The following is a 22,086-nucleotide window of genomic DNA, read 5'->3' on the forward strand; positions in this document are numbered from 1 at the left end:
GATGATCATTGGTGAAATTAAATAAGGTGGTGGATTCCAATAGCGCTCTCTATCTACACCAGATGAAGATGGATATATGCATAAATTATATTTCTTTAGCATTTATGAGATTACATTTTCAGCAGCAGCACCACAGTGTCCCTTTCATACTGAGGGAAAACCGTCAGTGGCTCTTCTCAACGCACACCTCCTGATGTGATGATCAGCGCTGCCACTGATTTCAGCTGCACCATAGGAGACCCATTCCCAGCCATCCAGCCCTGCGGTTGTCAATCTAGTCCCTGCCGGGAGCTGGTTACTGAGAGACTCGCAAAGTGATATCATCTCGCGAAACCATAGCTCTGCAGCGGTGCGGCAGCTGGAGCTGAAAGTTACGGGAGGGACGCTATTCTAAGTCCGGTGAACCCCTCATACCCCCAACTACTTGCCCTAGCCCAAACCAATTCTCGTCCGCCGAGGTATAATAAAGATGAACAAAAAAAATATACAAAAAAGTTAAGTGTGCAGGAGTGGACGTTCGGACTGTTGACGCAGAGGTGCGGGTGTTTAAGTGCGGCTCTGTTTGGTGTCACCCCACTGAAGGGTGACACCCGAATGCGGGCCGCTCCCCCTAGTGAGGCCACCGTAGGTGACAATAATAACCTTACATATTTAAAAATTCCTGTAAAGGAAAATAAGACAATACCACTTCCAATTATAATTATGCTGCACTTAATATTCAATGGTCTTTTTACTAGCTAAGGAACACTAAAGCACTGCAGAAAACATGAATACACCTCATTGTATCTTTTATCGCTACCTACCACAGCAGTATTTCTTCAAACATTGCTTGATTTGGAAGATGCACCATTGCCTTTGAGCAGTTATTTTATTTATTTATTTGCAGTTTCTTATATAGCACAGAAGATTATGTTGCGCTTTACAATTGAATTGTAAACACACCCGAATAACTCATTTAATTCGGTCAACACTGCAAATTAATTATGTGTTTTTACAGATGGTGAGAATTCTTTATGTGGTAATAGCTGTCTGCATTTAAGTAAATTAGATGAGCATGGTCACTGAAAGTACTTGTGGAAAACATGTAGTGCTCAAAGACTAACACCTGTCTTTGTTTATAACACACATATATACTAGTAATGCTGTGTACACACGGGTACAATCAGCATGAGATTTTGACTATATAGATTGCATCGTGATCGTATGCAGATCGCACATATAGTGCAAATCTAATGTAGATTGTATGAATTGTATGCAAATAGTACAGAACTAGCAAAGATTGCATAGCACTCAAATCTTAAGTCATATAGCAAGGGTATCTCACCGTGTGTACACACCATTAGCCTCCTCAAAGCAAAAGCTTCGAAAGCTAGTCTGCTACCTTCTGTGTTTGTGCATGTGCGAGAACAAGATGTAGTTTCACTCTCTGCCAGCAGATGGCAGTGTTTTGGAGACTTACGGACACTAGACATATATATAGATGACATATATATAGATGATTATATATATATATATATATATATATATATACATATACACACACACATACACACACTCACTAAGATGAATACCCATGCTCTGCTACGGAATTTCAAATATTTCCATGTGTGTAACTTTAATTTTAAAAGAGTTCCTGGTAAACCACATTTTTCTTTCTAACAATCCTCCCATTTAAAATGAAACAAATTCAACATATTGTCGGTAAAATAATCAGTAAAAAATGTTTGTTTTCAAAACTAGATTAACATGTTGCTAAAAATATATATACCTACTCAAAAATGTATGTCGTACCCCATTTGCTTCAGACTCAATAAGTATATTATATAGGCTTTTATATATGTAGAATTTATATATATTCGCAATGAAAACAGGTGCTTCATAGTGCATGTAACTGTTTAAAAAGTAAGTACGTTTTATTTATATAGCGCACTTTCTCCAACAGGACTCAAGGCGCTTTACAGATGCTTTAAAAATGATTTAATTAGTGGCACATACAAACACAGAAGGGGATCACATACCACAATAAGCGGTATACAAAACTGCAATCATACAGCATGAGAATAGTGCCAAGCACCATAGTTTTGGAGCAGGCTACACTCACACCCAAACTCCTTTGTACAAGTGACAACGCTAGGCCACGCTCCTACACGTTTTATCCATCAACTTCATCAGAGGGCTGGCCTAGCATCTCTCAGTTGCCTTTTAACCCTTTGCCTCGGCAATCAATGTTAGCCACAGCCAGCGATACCGAAAGCAGGTTGATTCCTTATTTATACCATACATAATTCGTCTATACCAATAAAAAATTATACAAATACATCATAAAATACATAAAATGATAATTATATAAGAAAGAACACTGAACCCATAGGGTTTATATATCCACTGCATTTTTAAAGAAATGCAGGAAATGTAGTACATGCAAAAAACACTAATTGTATATATATATTGAAAAAGCATCCAGTGTATACAAATATACACCTGCAGCATTAATATGAAAATGCAGAGAGTGCAACATGTGTCAATCGTAAAGCGCTATTATCAACAAAGTAGATCTCAACATAAACTAGCAATGAAATATGCAATATAAGCAAATAATTATGTAATAAATATACAAATCATGATAGCTCTCTGACGAAGTGGATGACAAAACCTGTAGGGGCGTGGCCTATCATCGTCACTTGAATGAAGGAGTTTGTATGTGAGTGTACAACACTACAGGTGCTTGGCATAATTCTCATGCTGTATGATTGCGGTTTTTTTTATACCGCTTATTGGGGTCATTTTTAAATACTTACATGCACTATGCATGTAAGCGCCTGTTTTCACTGCTATTCTAGAAAACTACCTGCTGAATTCAGGAACACCGTGAGGTGGAAAGCAGAGCTGCCGGGTCACCAACTGAGACCTGAGTGCTGGATAATATTTTTACACAGGATTTGGACTGTGGCTGCACATATATATACACACATATATATACAGGTACAACCCAGATTTTCCGGAATCCGTTGGGAGTAAGTAAGTATTGTTTGCCTTTTAGACATAGTGGGTACTGTGGGAGGGCTTGGAAGTAGTTGCGAGGGCAGTGGGAGGGTTTAGAGAGGGAGTGGGAGGGTTGTACTGCGGGGACCGATAAGCGCTGCGGGAGGTGGAATGCCCTGTGAGCTGGACACAAGCTGCGGGTGGTGTGGCGGAGGAGAGAGCCGGGCTGCGGGGGTCACGGTGCTTTAAAATAGTATCACCGATAATCCGGCAAATTCGGTAATCCGGCTCAGTGCTGGAACCGACGATGCCGGATAATCGGTGTTCAACCTGTATATGTATATATACATACACATACACACAATATATAATATATATATATAAATAAACACACACATATATTGTACATGTCTACATTTTTCGTAAAATGTATCAATTACATACCAACATTAGCGATATAAAGTTTGCTGTTCAGAATTAACACCACAATAACCATTGCTCCCCCATAAATCTCCTTCTCGAGAGTGTTTAGCCGCTCTACAATCTTCTGGTACTGGCTGGGTAGCTGCTGATGGACTGTACCCTACAACATATTGAAAATCAAATTAAAGACAAATGAATATATCAAAAATCCTATAGAAATTAATATTTACATTTCTTTTGGTTAGTATTGAGGAATGAAAGAATGAGGATTTGATTGTGGCTTATACCTGAAGATTAAGGGCAGTACGATGGTGTAATGGTTATACATTACTGCCTCACAGCGCTGAGGTCATGGGTTCTATTCCCACCATGGCTCTAACTGTGCAGAGTTTGTATATTCTCTCCGTGCTTGCGTGGGTGTCCTCCGGGTACTCCGGTTTCCTCCCACAATCCAAAAATATACTGGTAAGCTAATTGGCTCCTAACAAATTAAACCTAGAATGTCTGTGTGTACATGTACGTGTGGTAGGGAACATAGATTGTAAGCTCCACTGGGGCAGGGACTGATGTGAATGTTCAACTATACTCTGTAATGCACTGCGAAATATGTATGCGCCATATAAGAAACTGTTAATAAATAAATAATAAATAAATATTCAATGATTGGGGTGAGCTGTGACTGTCTGCTCGCTGTCACAGTTCGCCGGGCAGCCTGCTCGCTGTCACAGCTCGCAGGGTCAGTATTCAACTGACCTCCTGCATACTCCATTTCCCAAATGGCGTGTGCAGCCGCTAAAACAGCGAGACTAGGATTTCCCTGGCGCATTGATTAGGGTGAGCGGCCGGCGTGGGGGTTAAACAGTGAGGATGTTTTTTGTTTTCTGCGATCCCCGCTGTTTAAAACTCACGCCGGCCGCATTAAATACAACCCTATATTCAAATGGGAATCCAAATGTCTAACAATTTCTCCCTAACACCCCATAAGGTGATATTGGTGTACTGTATTCTACCACGATGTTTGGCAGCATACTGAGCATACTGAGGAACACAGAATATGGCCTCTTATTTGAGTACACACACTTTATTAGCCAGAGAGGAATACTCAGCAGCAAGATGCGCCCCCACCACCTAAATCCCTGCTTTTCATGCGTCCCACAAGTCATCATTCAATGATCACTCACTACGGAATTCATTTCCACCAGTTCGCAAATAAAAGTCTAGACTATTTAATTTCTGATGGAGATGGGCAGATCATGTGACGTCAGCCGCCTGCCCAATGCAGACATCAACACGGCCAAGCATTTTTATGGGGACATCCATATTACGTTGGACGTTCCCCCTGCAAAAAATGCCAAACACTATATAGTCAAAATTGCATAGCATATAGTCAAAAATCACACCATGTTTAGTGATTAGTTCCCAATGCACGGCCCTCTGTCATCGTAATTGAAAGTAGAAATAGACTATCTCAGAACCAGGGCCATGCTGCTCAATGCAGCATGGTGTGCCCGCTACCCCCAGACACCATCCCTCACTCCCTGCCGCTGGGTCCCGGTGGCCAACAAACTCAAAACGAGATCGGCAGCTGCTGGGTCGGTACAAGATAATGCAGGACAAGTACATGGTACAGTATATAGACATTGCCGCATCAGCAGTCAGAACACTAAAATAGGCAGCAAGGTGGCAGAAACTGAGGGTTAGGTGCACTTGTAGGGACTATGGAGTAGATGGAAATGTCAGCAGGGACATCATTTTCATACAACTTTAGTGGGTTCCCTACATTCTCATACCTATCCCACGAATACCCATTGTACTGCTACTATAAGACCAGGACATTTATAATTTTATTATAATAATGTTATTTCAGTATTCCTCCTTCTGTTGGTTACCTGCAAATGTGCCCCCCTCTTACAGCCACTGTGTGCTATGCATGTAATGTGTACCTTCACTGAACGCACAGCAGCAGCCAATGCAGTATACAGATGGAGCGCCTCTCGCTCAGTGCCAGGGCTCGCCAGACCGCCTCCCTCTGGCGAGCCGGCACTCAACCTGACTGGGACGCGCATCCCAGTTAGCTTGCGGACTGGGACGCGAACCCTGCCCATCTCCGATTCAGAGGAATGGGCAAGATTAGGGAGGGGAGTGGTGAGGTGGGGGCGGCGACGAGGACCCGGGGGAGCTCCGGTTGTAGTGGATGCGCATGCCTCCCGGCGGCTGGCGAATCCACCCCCAGGCCCAGCCTAAACAAGAGGCGCTCGTCTATAAGTAAAGCAGAAAAATCACATGAGGAAAATGGCCATGCTTGTAAAAGCTTACATTCTAAAGGAGAGGTGCACACAGAGGGGGGTGACACAGATGGGGTAGAAAACGGGCATGGAGCAGGATGAGAACTGGCTGGATTTGATCTTGAGAACTCGTTTAAGCTGGGCACACAGCAGACAGCTATGTCGGTAGGCTAGCCTTCGTGCCGACCTAACTGACGAGCCAAGTTAGTATAGACAATTACTGATTTACTGGCCACGCAATGTGTTGGACCTCTTAACCAGCTGTGAAGTTGGCCACCCAGCAAACACCAGCATCCTGAATGCACAGGCAGATGCGTACCTCCCTTCCTGCAGGACTCAAGTGTCTTGAAGGTATTCGGTAGGTTCAGGGTTTAGCAGCAGCGCTAATGAAGGGGGTGAATGCATTCTGTGTGCATGTATGTGGCAGTGCATAATGGATGCTGGGGGAAGCCCAGCAACTGCCATAATGCTGGGACCTCCCCTAGCATGATGTAAAAATAGTGCTGTATCAAACAGGCACACGTCCAAAATAGCTTTATTTGGGCATGTGGCATATGAGGTTAAGGTTACGCCCAGAGTGGGTGTAACATAATCTACATAAGGAGACTGTTGGGGGGGTACGCAGATGGGCCAAAATAATCGCTAGTTATATTGGCTGTCGACTGGGCCGAGTGTGTACCCAGCTTTAGACTCCACTTACTACTTATAAGCATTCACATTTATATAAACTCTACATTTATATATTCCTGTTGCAGGAATAATCTAGAATGTCTGTGAATGATTAAAAAAATATATAAAAAACTGTACTTGAAAATAAATATACCGTATATACTAGAGTATAAGTCGACCCGAATATAAGCCGAGGCACCTAATTTTACCACAAAAAACTGGGAAAACTTATTGACTCCTGTATAATAATACCAGGACACAACAGGCTGCTCCCCTTGCATAATAGCAGGACACCACAGGCTGCTCCCCCTGCATAATAGCAGGACACCACAGGTGGCTCCCCCTGCAGAGGACACCACAGACTGCCCCTCCTGCACAATACACCACAGGCTGTTCAGGCTGATCCCCTGGGACACCACAGGCCGCTTACCTCCTCCAGCGTCCGACTCCAGGCGGTTTGGGGTGTGCCGCTGGGGGGGGGGGGGGGGATGTGGCCGCCGCCACTGCCCTGCCGTCCACTTCACTGCCCGGCTCCACTTTGAACAGAGGCGCGACTACGGCAACATGGCTGCCGGCCTCCTGCACTGAGGACATGTATAGTTCAGGAGGCCGGCGGCCATGTTGCCGCGCCTATGTTCAAAGTGGAGCCAGGCAGCGAAGTGGATGGCTGGACGCAGGACAGGAGCCACTGACTCGAGTATAAGCCGAGTGGGGGCTTTTTCAGCTAAAAAAAGGCTGAAAAACGGCTTATACTCGAGTATATACGGTAGGATATATATATATATATATATATATTTCCATTATTCTGAAAGTATGCTTAACAAGAAAAAGTTGATTAACTTGTCCCATTAATGCTGCTTTCACATCGCTAAACCTGCTTAGACCCGGTATTTAAAACGTTTCTTAAAACGGGTCAAAGCAAGTTAAATCCCTTTCACATTGTAAACGGTATATTACCGTTTAATAACCATTTTTGTACCTTTCACAATGAACCGTTTCACCCATAGAAAACAGTTGCAGTGAAATAGTTTATAGAAAAAGTTTGATGCACCCCCCCACTGGCTGAAAGATAGCACTGAGCACTGAGGTCCCGCTCCATGCATATTTAATGAACGGGACCCATCTCTGTGCATATTTAATCAGTGGGTTCCCACCCCGTGCATATCTAATGAGTGGGTCCCAGCTCCCGTGCATATTTAATGAGTGGGTCCCTGCCCCCTACATATGTAATGAGTGGGTCCTGCTCATTACATATGCAGGGGGCGGGGACCCGCTCATTAAATATGCATGGGAGCTGGGTCCCACTCATTAGATATGGAACGGAATGGGACAAGCTTGCTGTTCAATGCTGCCTGGGTACTAAATACTGGTTCTGAGCCATTCACACTGCTTAGTAAACAGCTCAGAACAGTGTAGGACCCTGTCTTTTTACCGTTTAAAAATACTGGTTTTCTGGTACCGGTAAATTCACTCTGGACCTTTAACACTGCACATGTTACCGTTTTGAAACTGTAAAAAAAACTGCAAAATACCGGGTAGTAAGTGCAGTCTGAAAGGGGCATAAATGCTTTAGATTGCTCTTAAAAGAACTTGAATTTAGTTAAAAAGATAAGCATCTCCTCTTTGGTAGCGCTGGTCTATTAAGCCTTTATTTTCCTGCTAGTGTCCTGCTGCTCTTTTAGTTATCCTGTTTTTTTGCAGTTGAAAGTTGTCAGGGATATGTTGATTTAACATGAGCTACAACTATAAGAAATAACAGGATTCATGCATAGCCTAGAGAGGAGGATTTTTTTAATCTGCCAGGACATGCATTCATATCTGGCCATCTTCCGGTTTGGGTCTTTTGGACATAGATCTAAAGGCACAATCATGAGCTTCCGAGGTACTGTTTCCACATTGGGGGTCTTGCGGTGCTATGCACTTTTCAACTAATTAACGGTTGTAGCAGAAATATTAACATCGGATCTGAGCTCCTCTCTCACTACCAAAAGGCCAAGCCATCTTATATTTGAAATAAATCATTTATGGTGAAGAGTGTATGTTCTTGTGTCACAAAAATAAAAATAATTGGCAAGAATAATTACCACAAACTGCAAACGCAAGCAATAATTTACTTTTCTCCGATGCCTCTGTGACCACACGCAGATCACACCACTGTTACAGAGAGGGAGGGGAGTTAAATACTTCCCAATTATCCGGTTTGAGGGGATTGTCCTGCAATAAGGATGTTTGTGTGGATTTCTTAGTATCTTTTGGAGGGGAATATAGCCATGCCTAGGTATCAGTCGAGGAAAGCATGGCCCCTATTCTGGTATTACAAAGTTTCCAATAATAGGAGTTATTATAAAACGACTATTGCCTGAAATGGGCACTGTAAGGCATTACTGGTTGTATGAGCACATGCTAATGGAAGATTTGGTAACTATAACATAAACTAGCAAGGGAAATGTAAAGCTATAGTTTACACACATTTATTTGGGTATTCTGTCATTGTATCTTATATACAGTATATTTGCTATAGTTACCTCTGGCAGCTGGGACAGGAGGCTTGCTTTCTCTGCTAAGGAATCATCAATGGACTCAAGGAAACTTCTCTCCACCACATCAAATGCCTAAACAACAAATATAGCACACAGATACATTACTTAAAGTTCACTGACAGTAAACAATGAAGTAATACAGACCAAACAGTAGGCTAGTATAACAGCTGGACAACTGTCTGGAAAATCTGTTTAATTCCTTTTTTTTATGTAATACCCCTGTGGACTAAACAAAATGTGAATATGTTGGCATGAATTTGCTTCCTTCAATGCTTCATGTATACAAACACATATATACAGACATAAATATACACCCACTATACATTTATTGTAGTTCTCCATTTAATCTTTGTGAATAAATCTGATATGTCACATAGGTCACTGCAACATTTCCATGCAACGAAGAATGTTGGAATAGCAAGCAGCCCCATTTATATACAAGGTGCTATGCTAGGGAACCAGTGAGTACAATATGGGCCATAAATAATAAATAACTGTACCACATTAATAGCACATACCCAGCCTCAAGAACAGTCTCCTTCAATGATGTAGTCCATCACTCCCTCTCTGATTGGGGTACTTCTGTAGCTTCACGGCGCCACTTCCGGGTTCTACGCTCGCCACGAAATATGTCAAAAAAAGTAACTTAACTCCATGCCAACATGGATAGTTCATACCCCCACTATCCATGTTGGCATGGAGTTGATTTTAAATAGCGTGGCGAGCGTAGCGAGCCACCGAGCACGCAGCGTGGGCGAGCGAAGCGAGCCCCGCAAGGGGAGACGCACGGCGCCATACTGGCGCCGTGAAACTACAGAAGTACCCTGATTTGTCTCAGGTACCTTGTACAATTGACATATCAGATGTGTCTAATTAAATCTTCCTTAAGATGAATTCAAACACTGATTTGTGCAGTGTATCCCATCTTCTTAGCAAGTTTCTCATCTCTCCTGTCATTGTTGACAGAGGATATCAATGACTCTTGCTTGGCACAGAAATTCAAGATCTATCTTGGGCATTTGATGTAATTAATTATCTTATGGACCCTACCGTGCTGCAGTTCTTTCTCTCCTGAATAACTTGGCTATTCAGAACTGGTAAAGTATCAGTTAACAGGTGAGAGGATAGGTTTACGTTACCACTAGTGATTAAACTGTGTAGGATGAGCTCTCCCTGTGTCCTATAGAGTAGCCATTGCAACCAACAGCTTCAGACTGGTGGACCTGCTTCTTCTGGTGTATAGTATAGCGTAGGGCAGGGGTTCCCAATCTTTTTCTAATCACGGCACCCTAGAGTATCAGAATTTTTCCACTGCACCCCTAGGCCCCAAAAAATATATATCAAATTAAGTAGATTGTATTTATATGTACCTTCTTAGGTTCAGTTATGTGGTAAAGGGCAGGATTTGTTTCGGATTGTACACATTTTATGATTGGCAGCAGCCAGCACTGGTTTTGTCCAGAAATAATTGATCATAAATAATTTGAATTGGTCCTGGACGACCAACTCGAGGCACCCCTGCAAGTGTCCCAAGGCACCCCAGGGAGCCTAAGCGCACAGTTTGGGAACCACTGGCGTAGGGGTAGCCAACTCTATTCCTCGAGAGCTACCAACAGTTAATGTTTTTCATGTCTCCTCACAGAATCATAAGTGAAGTATTTAGTTCCACCTGTGTATCTTCTAAAATGTGTTAATCAGTAATGAGTGCACCTGTGAGCTGCAAGACATACACTGTTGGTAGCTCCTGAGGACTGGAGTTGGCTACCCCCGGTATAGCTGCTTAGCTGCTTTAGCGCCTCTTTGCTGGTACTATGGCTATCCTGCTGGGTACCAGAAAGATTGTTGACAGCAGAGACATGTGGATGTGAACTTAAATCGTATCTGTAGATAATGGCAGGAAATGTGGGTGACTTGATTTTAATGATTCTTTTACAAATAGAAGATGGAGCTTTGAAAATGTTACAAATAATAATAATAATAATAATAATAATAATGATAATGTTATTTATATAGCATTTTTTTCCCCAACAGGACTCAAAGAGCTTTACATTTGCCTTTACAGCACATAAAACAAAACAAGCTTAACATTGGATATTAGTGAAATGCTTGGGAGAACAGGAAAGTCTTGAGTCTTTTTTGAAGCATTCTACAGTGGGGGCTCTCGCACTCTGCGGGGAAAAGAATTCCATAGAGTCAGAGCCACAAAGCCGAAAGCTCTACCACCAGATGAGTTCAGGCAGATCCTAGGTATTGTTAATAACCCTTTGAGTGCAAACGTTGCTGTGAGCAATCCTCAAAATATCAGCCAAAAATGCCAGCATCGCTCACAGTGACTGTTCTTTTAGTATAAATAAATACACATACAGCCAAGTCAATTACTTGAAGTTTAGTTAAATATTGCACCCAAAAAAAGAACAGTCGCTGTGAGCGGAGCTGGCATTTTTAACAGGTATTTTGAGGATCTCTCACAGCAATCTTGGCACTCAAAGGCTTAATAAAAAAAAGTTTGCTTGTCAATTTTCACACCTATTTTGACAAATTCCCTTGGCAATCAAAGGGTAAATCCATCATCTGAAGATTGCAGGAATCGAGAGATGGAAAGGAATCAGAAGCTGCTTTAATACCTTGGGCTCTGGTCATGAAGGACTTTGAAAGACATTAAGCCAATCTTAATAGCCATCTTACAAGCAGCCAGTGAATGAAGTTAATAATGGGTGCAATGCGGCTGGAATGAGGCTGAATGGTTAATAGCCTGGCATTTGCATTTTGTACCATCTGCAAGCAGTGCAGTTCTTTTGCTGGAAGACCAAGGTAGAGGGCATTACAGTAGTCTAGGTATGATGATACAAATACAAGTATGACTGTAGGCAGATCTTCTAGGGGAATTAAGTGCTTGATTCTGGCTATATTCCTTAGATCAGTGGTTCCCGACCCTGGTGCTCAAGTACCCCCAACAGCGCATGTTTTCCAGTTCTCCACACAGAATCACAAGTGACATAATTTACATAATTAGCTCCACCTGCTTTTAAAATGTGTTTGAATAATGAGTGCACCTGCTGGGTGACCTGGAAAACGTTCACTGTTGGGGGTACTTGAGGACCAGGGTTTGGAACCACTGCCTTAGATTAAAGAATGAGAAATTGATTGTGGCTGATACCTGAAGATTAAGTGACAAGCCACTGTCCAGAACAATGCCAATATTTTGCAAATGTTCAGTGTATTTAAGTATTGAAACAGTGGTGAGAGCTGCGCAATCAAACTAGTAATGCCCCCCAGGTGCTGCAAGGGAGCGGGATTTAACCACCAGCACACCAAAGGGCATTAGTAATAAGATTTGAAAAACCAACATAATAGAGGGTCATTCAGAGATCTTAGTTACATATATTTTGCAAAAGATATGATAAGCTTCCGGGCGTCGTCAAGGCTTCTCTGATACCGGAAGTCCTACACTGCATTCAATATTTTAGTATTGAACCTCCAAGTCCTGATGGTAGGTTATGCTGCAGTCTTTTACTGGGATTTATCATGAGGCCCTCTGTTTTATCAGGGGTCAGCTGCAGCCAAATGGCACTTATCCACTCCTGGAGCTCAGCAAGGCAGCCATTTAACTAACTGAGGCTATAGATACTTCCAGTATTTGAGGATTGAAGACATATTTTAAAATGTATTCAAAATATACAGTATAAGTCGATGATATGTTGACAATGATAACTTTGTGTTCATTCTAGCATCCGCCATCTTTTAAAACCCATGCAGTTTCTCTTCCCTGCCTGGGGTGTCACTGTCTGCTGTAATACTTCTAACACAGTGTGGTCTATATATCAGCACTGATATGCAAACCAAACCTGTGCTAGAAACACCACAGCAGACAGTGACACCCCAGGCAGGGAACAGGAACTGCATGGGTTTAAAAGATGGCGGGTTCTAGAATGAACACTATAACTGATAATACTTGACTGAAGATATGGCCTGGTTACATTTCTGCTGAAGAGGTGAGGTTATTCTATAACATACACAGGTTTCAGATTGTGATGTAAATGGCGCCATGGGTGTAAAGGAAACTCCCAAGTCTTATTAGGCTTCTACAGTATGCAATACAGTTTTGAGTTATATGACTTTATAGCTTCAATTTTAGTAAATGAAAAATGTGCTATTAATGTCTTTTTTTATTGTATTTGCAGTTAACTTAATTGAGCTAGAGTTGTGCAAGGTCTCATTTTAAACCTTTTATGGTCTGTCATATGATATACCGTAACACATTTGTCGGTTTCCATAAAAATGAAAACATTTGCAAAAACAACACTTTGTTTTCTAAAAAAAAAAAATTTTTTTTAAACAAATCTCAAAAATTGTTCAGACTGTTGTTACTAAATCCCTAAAAGGTGTGTACATACGGGGGCGATATTGGCTGAAATCACTGGGAATATGGTTGCTGAGCGACCATATTCCCAGTGATTTGGAGTGCTGCTGGCGATAAATTGCCAGCTGCGCGCTCCTGTGTGTACTCCCTAATGGTCGCTGGAGCATGCAGCTGCGACCATTAGGGAGTGCACACCAGTGGCTACCCCCGGCGCTGACCAGGAGGTCAGCGCCAGGGACGACAGCGGCAGAAGGATTCCCTTGCTGCACCCCCCTTCCAGATGCTAATGCAGTGCCCTCCCTCCCCCCGTGACGCTGCTCCCTCCCTCCTCCTCCCTTCCAAGTGACAGCAGCAGCTGTCGCTGCTCCATCCTGCCTTCAAAGTGACAGCAGCAGCATCTGCTGCTTTTCCCCCCGCCCCGTGCCATTGAGCAATATGATTGCTGGCAATATATCGCCAGCAATCATTTTGCCCCGTGTGTACACACCATAACATTTTACTTTGGCATCATGATCTGCTACCAGAGATTTCACTTACTCTTACTTTTTGTTAAAATAATGAAAATGAGAACTATCTAAGCCAGCTCTTTAATTTTAATTTAGCTACTTGTACAATTAAATAGTGGATTTTTTTAAACTTTGGAGGGTATTCAATTTCGGGTCACTACTGTCGGGCCCCGGTCCCGTTCTCGGTCCACTCGACTGCATCTCAACAGGTGGGTTCAATGTCCCACCTGTCGAGTGTCAAAAAGGGGCCTGTGGATCATCGTGCAAACAAGCCTGACTGCTTTTAAAGTAGGGCTTGTTTTGCCGAGATGCCTGTTTAATACTGTCGGGAAAGACAACAATGAATAGGCGGCTGCCTCTATTTCCCCCATCTGAAATAGCAGCAGGGGATTGAATATCCCCCTAAGATTAGAGTTCTACTTCACATGGGGTGTTGCTATGGGCAACCAATCAGAACCTACTCCCATCTCAGTAAATTTCACCAAGTGGCCCAAGCTTAAAAAAAGTGATAAAATGGAGAGTGATAAACAACCAGCCAATCGACTCCTACCTGTCATTCTTCAAACCAAGCTTGTGATATGGCAATTAGGAGCTGATTGGCTTGCTGTTTATCACTCTACATTTTATCACTTTTTGAAGTTTGATACATCTGGCCCAGTATGTGATTACAGGGGTCTCCAAGCTCTGAGATTTTTACTAGCTTTTCATGTAATTTTGACTGTGTAGTAAAAATTGTTAGCCAAAAACTCACCGTGTGTATGCACCTTAAATGTCCTAATTGTTTTCTGCAGCAGTCACTTTGGCATTTCAGAAAATAATACACATTCTTAACAGTTCTGGACTTCTTATTAGGAGTGTGATTAGCCTTTTAAAACGGGTTGAAACTAGAGATGAGCGGGTTTAGCTTTAGTCGGATTTACTTGGTTCTTATCGCCGAATGATCACAATTTCATATTTTACCAATTGGCTACCGGCTGTCACGTGTTTTTGATAGCCAATAAGATCAGTCTTGGAGAACCGGCTCATCTCTAGTTGAAACAATGCAACATAAGGTGCCTGCCAACTTTATTCTGCTTTACTTCTCTAAACCAATTTAAACATCAACCACTGTTTGTGCTGCTCTAAACCAATTTACACACCATACCAGGCTCGGGCTGGTAGATGTTCTGTGTAAGGTAAATCCCTTAACGCTAACAGGTCCTAAGTACACTCTTTCTGAAATGGAATTAACACAAAACAAATAAGGCCTTCAGCCATTTCCATCCCCTCCAGTAGCACCATGTATCCAGAGCAGCAGCACTAAATGGTAACGTTTCATAAAATACAATATATGAAAGCTATAAAATTATCACAAAAGTTTTAAACAATTTTATTATTAACATACTGTGTCATTGTACATCATAAAAAAATCAGGAAATCAAGGGATTATTTATAGAACTAAATAAAAAGTAATTAAAAGACCTAGATATATCTCTCATTTTCATTATTTTAACAAAAAAGTCCAAAGTAAAACCTCTTCTAGCAGATGATCCAAACAGATGATCCAAATAACAAAATACATCTTTGGGGAATTGTTAACAGTACATTTAGGGGGGTATTCAATCTCCCGCAGCCATCTCCCAACGGAGTCTTCCTCGACAGCACTGAATTTTATTTTTTAATCTTATATGGAAATACTGCAGTGCTATATATAATAGGAAAGGACATAGTGCTAAATATAATATGAAAGGCCATAGTGCTATATATAATATGAAAAGCCATAAAATCTTACCCCACTCTAGCTCAATTACACGAGCTGCAGATACAATTTAAAAAAAATCATAATAGCAGATTTTGTTTTACATACATTGAAGCTTTAAAAAGGCATAGAACATCAGAATCATTGTAGATATCAGCCTAAGATTTGGGGGGTTTCCTTAAACCCATGGGCGCATTTATTATACCAAATTTCATCACAATCTAAAACAGTCAGTCTGAAACCTGTCCTGATTGGTTTGTGGATTAACAATTTGGCATGATTAGTAAATTCATTTATATGTTCTGGATTTGCTCTGTCCTAGTTATCCTTTGGAACAAGGCTAGACTTCCTCAATCATGTAATTCAAAACTTTTTCCTGTCCTCCGGGACGGTCACACCTATATCATTATCCATTACAGCTACAGATTACTAAGTACGTTTAATGTAGGTCACATCTTCATGGCCACTAGGCCTGCAATACCTCAAGTCTGGAAATAGTATTTCACTCCACTATCATTAATGCTAAAGTTCAGAGAAGTTACAAAGTTGAGAGCATTGTCAGTACTCCGTATTCTACCACCTCCTCTTTGAAGGAAAGGTTCCAGCTTCACTTATACTATCCTTCACTTTTTTTTATCAGAGTGACAGCAATGAGCAAAATAAAAAAAAAGTGTGGGTCCATCACATTAAAAAAATGGGGCCATACACCGCTATTTCTGTGTCCCATCACATTTTGTGGGGGCAGGTAGCAGTTGAGGTTGGGAAGTTTGGGTAGAACTGAGGATATAGGGGACTAGGGACAGGCAGTGCAGGGGGCAGGGAGAGCGTAAGTGCAGGGGGCAGAATGTCTGTGGGTGGTGCACTGAAAAGATCAGGACAGTAATTATAATATTAAGAATTCTTTGATTTCTATACTTAAAATTGTGCAAAATATAAAACAAAAATGATGAGTTAAAGAATGTAGGAGATGTGTGTTTAAAAAGAATAGAAAATCCTTAATCTCATGAAGATCACCTTTATCAGGGGTTCCCAAACTTTTTGGAATCACGGCACCCTGGAGTATCAGAATTTTTTTCGTGGCACCCCTAGGCCAAAATTTTTTTATTGAGTACTTTCAAAAAATATATATTAAATTAAATAAATTGTGCTTATATGTGATCCTTAGGTCCATTTATGTTGTGAGGGACAGTATTCACTTCAGTTTGTTCTCATATTGTATGATTGGAAGCCATAAGCACTGATTTTCCTTATTACATTGACCATAAATAAAATTAATTGTTCCTGGACCACCATCCCAGGGCACCCCTGCATGTGCTCTGAGGCACCCCAGGGTGCCGCGGAACACAGTTTGGGAACCACTGACCTATATGAATAGAACTTATGTTTGTCTTGTTCCAGTGGGGACTGGCAAATAAAAAAAAATAGTAAGTATCTCTTAATGATGAAGTGTTACAAATGTTGCAATTTAATGGAAAAGATTCACTTCTCCAGTACGTAACAAGCTAGACATCAGTTGGAATATGCTGATTGAATTTTTTTATTTTAAATCAGCTTGTTGAATGCAATTATTACAGCGAAAATTATCCTAAGAGCAAAAGCGGGTGTCAGTGGGGACAGTGTCCTATCCACACGTGCGGTTGGGCAGCAATACAGGGAGTGTTTGTGGCGGGCAGTGACGCACAGCCACTGTGACCCCTGTGTATGTAGCGGACACTGAAGGTGGACAGCCGTCCAATCCCTGAAGAACCGCTAGTCACAATGGCGACAGCGCTGCAGCTGTGTGTAGGTATGTGGGGTGTGTGGTATGAGTCACCACCGGTCTGCCTCCGTCCCTGTCTGATAGAGACAGAAGATGGACTAGCTGGAGTAACTATCTTGATCAATAGCGGTTGATTGGTTGTTATGGGCAATTCTCCACCTTTTAAAAGGATAAATTCCCTTTATGTCATGTGACTGTAGCTTCCATAGTAATTGCACAGCACTTTAAAAAATGGGGCCCTACTCCGCTATTTCTGTGTCCCATCACATTTTGTGGGGGCAGGTAGCAGTTGAGGTTGGGAAGTTTGGCTAGAACTGAGGATAGAGGTGACTAAGGGAAGGCAGTGCACGGACTTTTCTCAACAGCTTTAACTGATCCCTAAGAAAAGAATGTTCGGTACTTGTGTATTATCACGGTGCCCGATTTTATCTAAATCGTATACGATATCGCATACGATTTAGCGGCCGATTTGATCCGTGACGCAATTTCGCGGCCAATTTTCTGCCATTTCGCATGCTATTCCATCCTTGCACACCCCCACTATCCAAGTCAGCCCGAAGCGTGGTGAGCGGACGCGGTACATGTCCTCCCGACCTGTTCATACCTCCACTATCCACGTTGGCGTGGAGTTGATTTTATAAAGCGTAGCAAGCGCAGTGAGCCACCGAGCCCGAAGCGTGGCGACCGCAGCGAGTCCCGCGGAAAACGATCCCGAAGCATGGGGAGCGCAGCAAGCACCGCGAGGCTACACGGATTGCTTGACGTGTATTCCGCGTACCCCACGCTCGCCACGTTTTATAGAATCAACTCTATGCCGACGTGGATAGTGGGGGTATGAACAGGTCGGGAGGACGCGTACCGCGTCCACTCGCCACGCTCTGGGCTAACTTGGGGTACTTGTTTCCTAGCACGGCGCCCATCGCATACCATGGCATACCGTATGCGATGCGATATTTGGGTAAATGACCCGGAATGTACAATTAAATATCGCATAGCATCGCATGCCAGCAATTGGCATGCGATGCAGTGCAATTTTTAATTGTACAACCACCCTGATGGGTGCTTACAATGTTAAATGCACCCCCGCTGTCAACGCCACCCCCACTATCAACGCCAACCCGAAGCGTGGTGAGCGCAGCGAGCCCACGAGGGGCGGCGGTACGCGTCCTCCGACCTTTTCATACCCCCACTATCCACGTCAGCGTGGAGTCGATTTTAGATAGTGTAGCGAGCCACCGAGCCCAAAGCGTGGAGAGCGCAGCGAGCCCCGCGGTGGCTCGCTACACTATCTAAAATCGACTCCACGCCACGCTTTGGGCTTGGTGGCTCGGATAGTGGGGGTATGAAAAGGTCGGAGGACGCCTACCGCCGCCCCTCGCTTCGGGTTGGCGTTGATAGTGGGGGTGGCGTTGACAATGGGGGCGCATTTAACATTGTAAGCACCCATCAGGGTGCTTGTACAATAAAAAATCGCATTGCATGCGATGCGATGCACTGCGATGGAAATCGGGGGCGCCGTGCTAGGAAACAAGTACCTAACTTGGCTAGTGGGGGTGTGCAAGGATGGAACAGCATGCAAAATCGGTAGGAAATCGGCCGCTAAATCGCATCCGATTTTGGCATGTGATTTGCGGCCGATTTCGCGGGCGCCGTGATAATACACAAGTACCGAATGTTCCTTACTCCTGAATCAAAGTGAGATGGTATTCCATCTTTAAAGAACAACACAAACCAATATCCCTTTCAGGATTCACAGTGGATTAATTTTTTAAATAAAGGCAGGATATAGAGAAGGAGGTCTTGATTTATGCAGGGTACACACCAGAACGATTTTGCCTCATTTCACCCAATTTCGATACAATCTCGACTAATTGTATGTAAATTGGGCATGTTTTGGGCTATTTCCGATCTGATTCGTGTCCCCACTGGTTGTTTGGTCGTTTTTCAGATCCTACCTGCTGCAGTCAGGATTTGAAAAAGATCCATTCAACTGGATACGGATCAGATCATATGCAGATCCTGTGCTTCAAATGATCGTGAGCCGATCATACAACCGTCTCACAATCTGCATCTTTCTGGTGTGTACCTAGCCATAGAGTTGAGATGGTGTACATCATTTTGTTGAAAAAGTAGCTTATGTTTACCTATTATCTAGAAAAAAGGATGCTGTAAATGATAACATTATGTTGTCTTGATTCATATAGAATGCTATAAATGCAAGATAAATAATCAGTTCTGTAAAAAAATAAAATAAAATAAAAACATTGCCTAATTTGCTTTTTTTCGGTGAATTGGGCTGTTTTTCAGCAAAATGGTGAATTTTATTGCTGAAAATGATATTCGCTGTATTCAATGTTCACTGTTCACCGAAAGCGAACAGTGAATGCCGGCCAGTTCTCCGTTTCATACTCGCTGCAATTCCCTGGTGAACTGGAATGTGTTCTTTTAAAATATTTTTTTTTTTTTTTTCCTAAGAGTGTCAAAAAATCATGCTGCACATGAATACATTTTTTATTTTTTACAGATGATGTATGCAGGGGGGCAGGGACCCGATCATTAATATTCACTGCGCTGGGTCTCGCTCATTACATCTGCACGAGCGGGACCAACGCAGAGCTCTCTGCACCTCGCCGCCTGCCCTGTCCTCGGGGCCGCAACTTCTGCTGCCTGTGTCCCCTCCTCCCCCCTGCTGCTGTGTGCAGCGCAGGCAGGGAGGCAGTCTTCTCCCTGCCTTCCACCATTCTCCCAGCTCTCTGCGACATTTGCCAGGGGTACAAATTCACCGTCAGGGGCAGCGAGCCCCTGACTAGTTCAATAGGGGGAGAGGGAGGGCTGGCGGCAGACCGGGAGGACAGAGAATCACGGCAGGATTCGCTGCCGCGCGCTCGCCATGCAGTTGAATACGGGCCTTAAGAGGTGATCATAGTAAATAGGCAGCAAAATGCCACTATCAAGAAAGATATATCGGATACCAAAACAAGTGCTTTTTGTCAACTATGTTCTAAACCTTTCACTCACCTGTAACAACACTCTCTGAACCTCTGCATCAGTGACCTCAGAATGCAACTGTCCCAATAGTAGTTCTGCTGACAACCGCTGACCCACAAAGTTAGTGGCTCTGGTGCCATCATATCCATTGAATACACCGTAAAGATAAATATTATTCTCTCCCCTGCAGAACAAGATAAGAAACCAATATAATTCATCTTCCATAAGAAAGGACAGCCTGGATACTGTAATGGTTAGCATTACTCCGGGTACACCAACATTCTCACACAATCCAAAAATATACTGGTAGGTTTACTGGCTCCTGGGAAAAATTAACCCTAGTGTATAAGTGTGTGTTAAACACAAAGGATATCAAAGATAACAGCGCCTCAATGCTGCTGCATTGTGATCACCTAAGGTTACCAATCCCTAAAGAATACAACAAAGACAAATGATGACCACTATTGCACTGCCTCGGGTATTGTATATATTGGTGATCTTCCCCTCCATTCGATGGATGTGCTCCACTGGTAAGTAATCACACAGATAATGTTGATCAAGAAAAAACAGGGCCAAGGGGAGAGTAGGTCAGTGATATGAATGCGGCACAATTTTCATACTGAATAGATATGATCACAGACTGACCTCTCTACCAGAGCCCTATATGCCTGTAAAGGTTTCTTTACAATCACCCTCTGGCTGATCACTCCTGAGTAGTGGTATCTCACCTTAACACAGTGCTCTATATGCACCAAAAGGTATCTTTCCACCGTATCCAGAAGTCATGTAATGAATGTCAGCCACTGGTGGATTGCACTGCCAACTCGGCCCGTGTGTCTATGAAGACCCTCTCGTCACAAGCTCCCAAGTAATAATGGATCACCTTTGCACAGTGCCCTATGTGCACCAAAAGGTAACTTTTTTTTTTTTAAATTGAGTATTTTTTATTAAAGTTTTAGATAATACAAAACAAAAAGCACAAGCTAAGGCAGCAAGACAGAGCATATATAGTAGTACATAGATGATATACAAGGTGAAGATGGCCCGCAATAAATATATAACAGTAAAGTGTAGTAGGTACCTCCTACACAAGTAACGTAAACAATAGCCCGCATGCAGGATGGGCAATGCTGTATACAAACTCGAAGGCGCCATTCGAGTAAGCTATTGGCAGGGGTATTGTTCAGATGATACAGTATAGCATTTAAAGTATAGGTGCAGCCACTCCACTATATATACATACCCATAGAGGAGATGTACATTTACAAACAAATGGAAAGCTCGCCTTGCCACATGCTACAACCTAAATATAAAATAAACCCGCTAAGCCCAAAATAAACCTCCCCAAAACCCCCCACCCTGTATGACCTAACCCCAACTCTAGGTATACCTGGATCCCACCAACTAACTACACTACCTAACGCTAATAGTTACCCCACTAACTACCATATACTGTAGGGGGGAGTAAATCAGCGGCCTTTAGCTAACACAAGGTTGAGCTAATCCTGCCAGAAATTCTAATTTACCCCAACCACCCATCCACCCTCCCACCCACCCACCCACCCTACTAACTAACTAATGCGGATTACAGATCGGAGAACTGACAGGGGCTATGTGATTGGCCCTAAAATGACCAGGATCTTCCTGTCTAGGGTATATGGGGACATAATCACAGTATTACAATAAGGATAACCGCAATATGAATTTGCCAGGTCAAATACACACTATTGTGCTGAGCAAGAAACTATAATGATAGGAGAAATTGGACAGATGCGCTATAATCATTAATCAGGCCAAGTCTGCGTCTACTTTCAAAACTCTTATCTGGCCAGTTTT

General features: G+C 42.7%; 1 protein-coding gene across 2 annotated transcripts in view; it reads right to left on the reverse strand.

Moving 5' to 3' along the window:
• TAB1 (TGF-beta activated kinase 1 (MAP3K7) binding protein 1) overlaps positions 1-22,086 on the reverse strand; it is a 55,665-nt gene that overhangs the window by 20,678 nt on the left and 12,901 nt on the right. For both annotated transcript variants that reach the window (XR_014454362.1, XM_083156510.1), the window contains exons 3-5: positions 20,281-20,434; positions 8,885-8,971; positions 3,427-3,565 (exon numbers count right to left, since the gene is read on the reverse strand). Coding sequence is in view for 1 of the 2 variants with exons in the window: in XM_083156510.1 (XP_083012636.1) it covers positions 3,427-3,565; positions 8,885-8,971; positions 20,281-20,434 (380 nt within the window). In the remaining variant the exon portion in view is untranslated. The remainder of the gene's footprint in view (positions 1-3,426; positions 3,566-8,884; positions 8,972-20,280; positions 20,435-22,086) is intronic.

Source organism: Crinia signifera, chromosome 8, assembly GCF_055691185.1.
Source record: "Crinia signifera chromosome 8, ASM5569118v1, whole genome shotgun sequence".
NCBI classification, from domain to species: domain Eukaryota; kingdom Metazoa; phylum Chordata; class Amphibia; order Anura; family Myobatrachidae; genus Crinia; species Crinia signifera.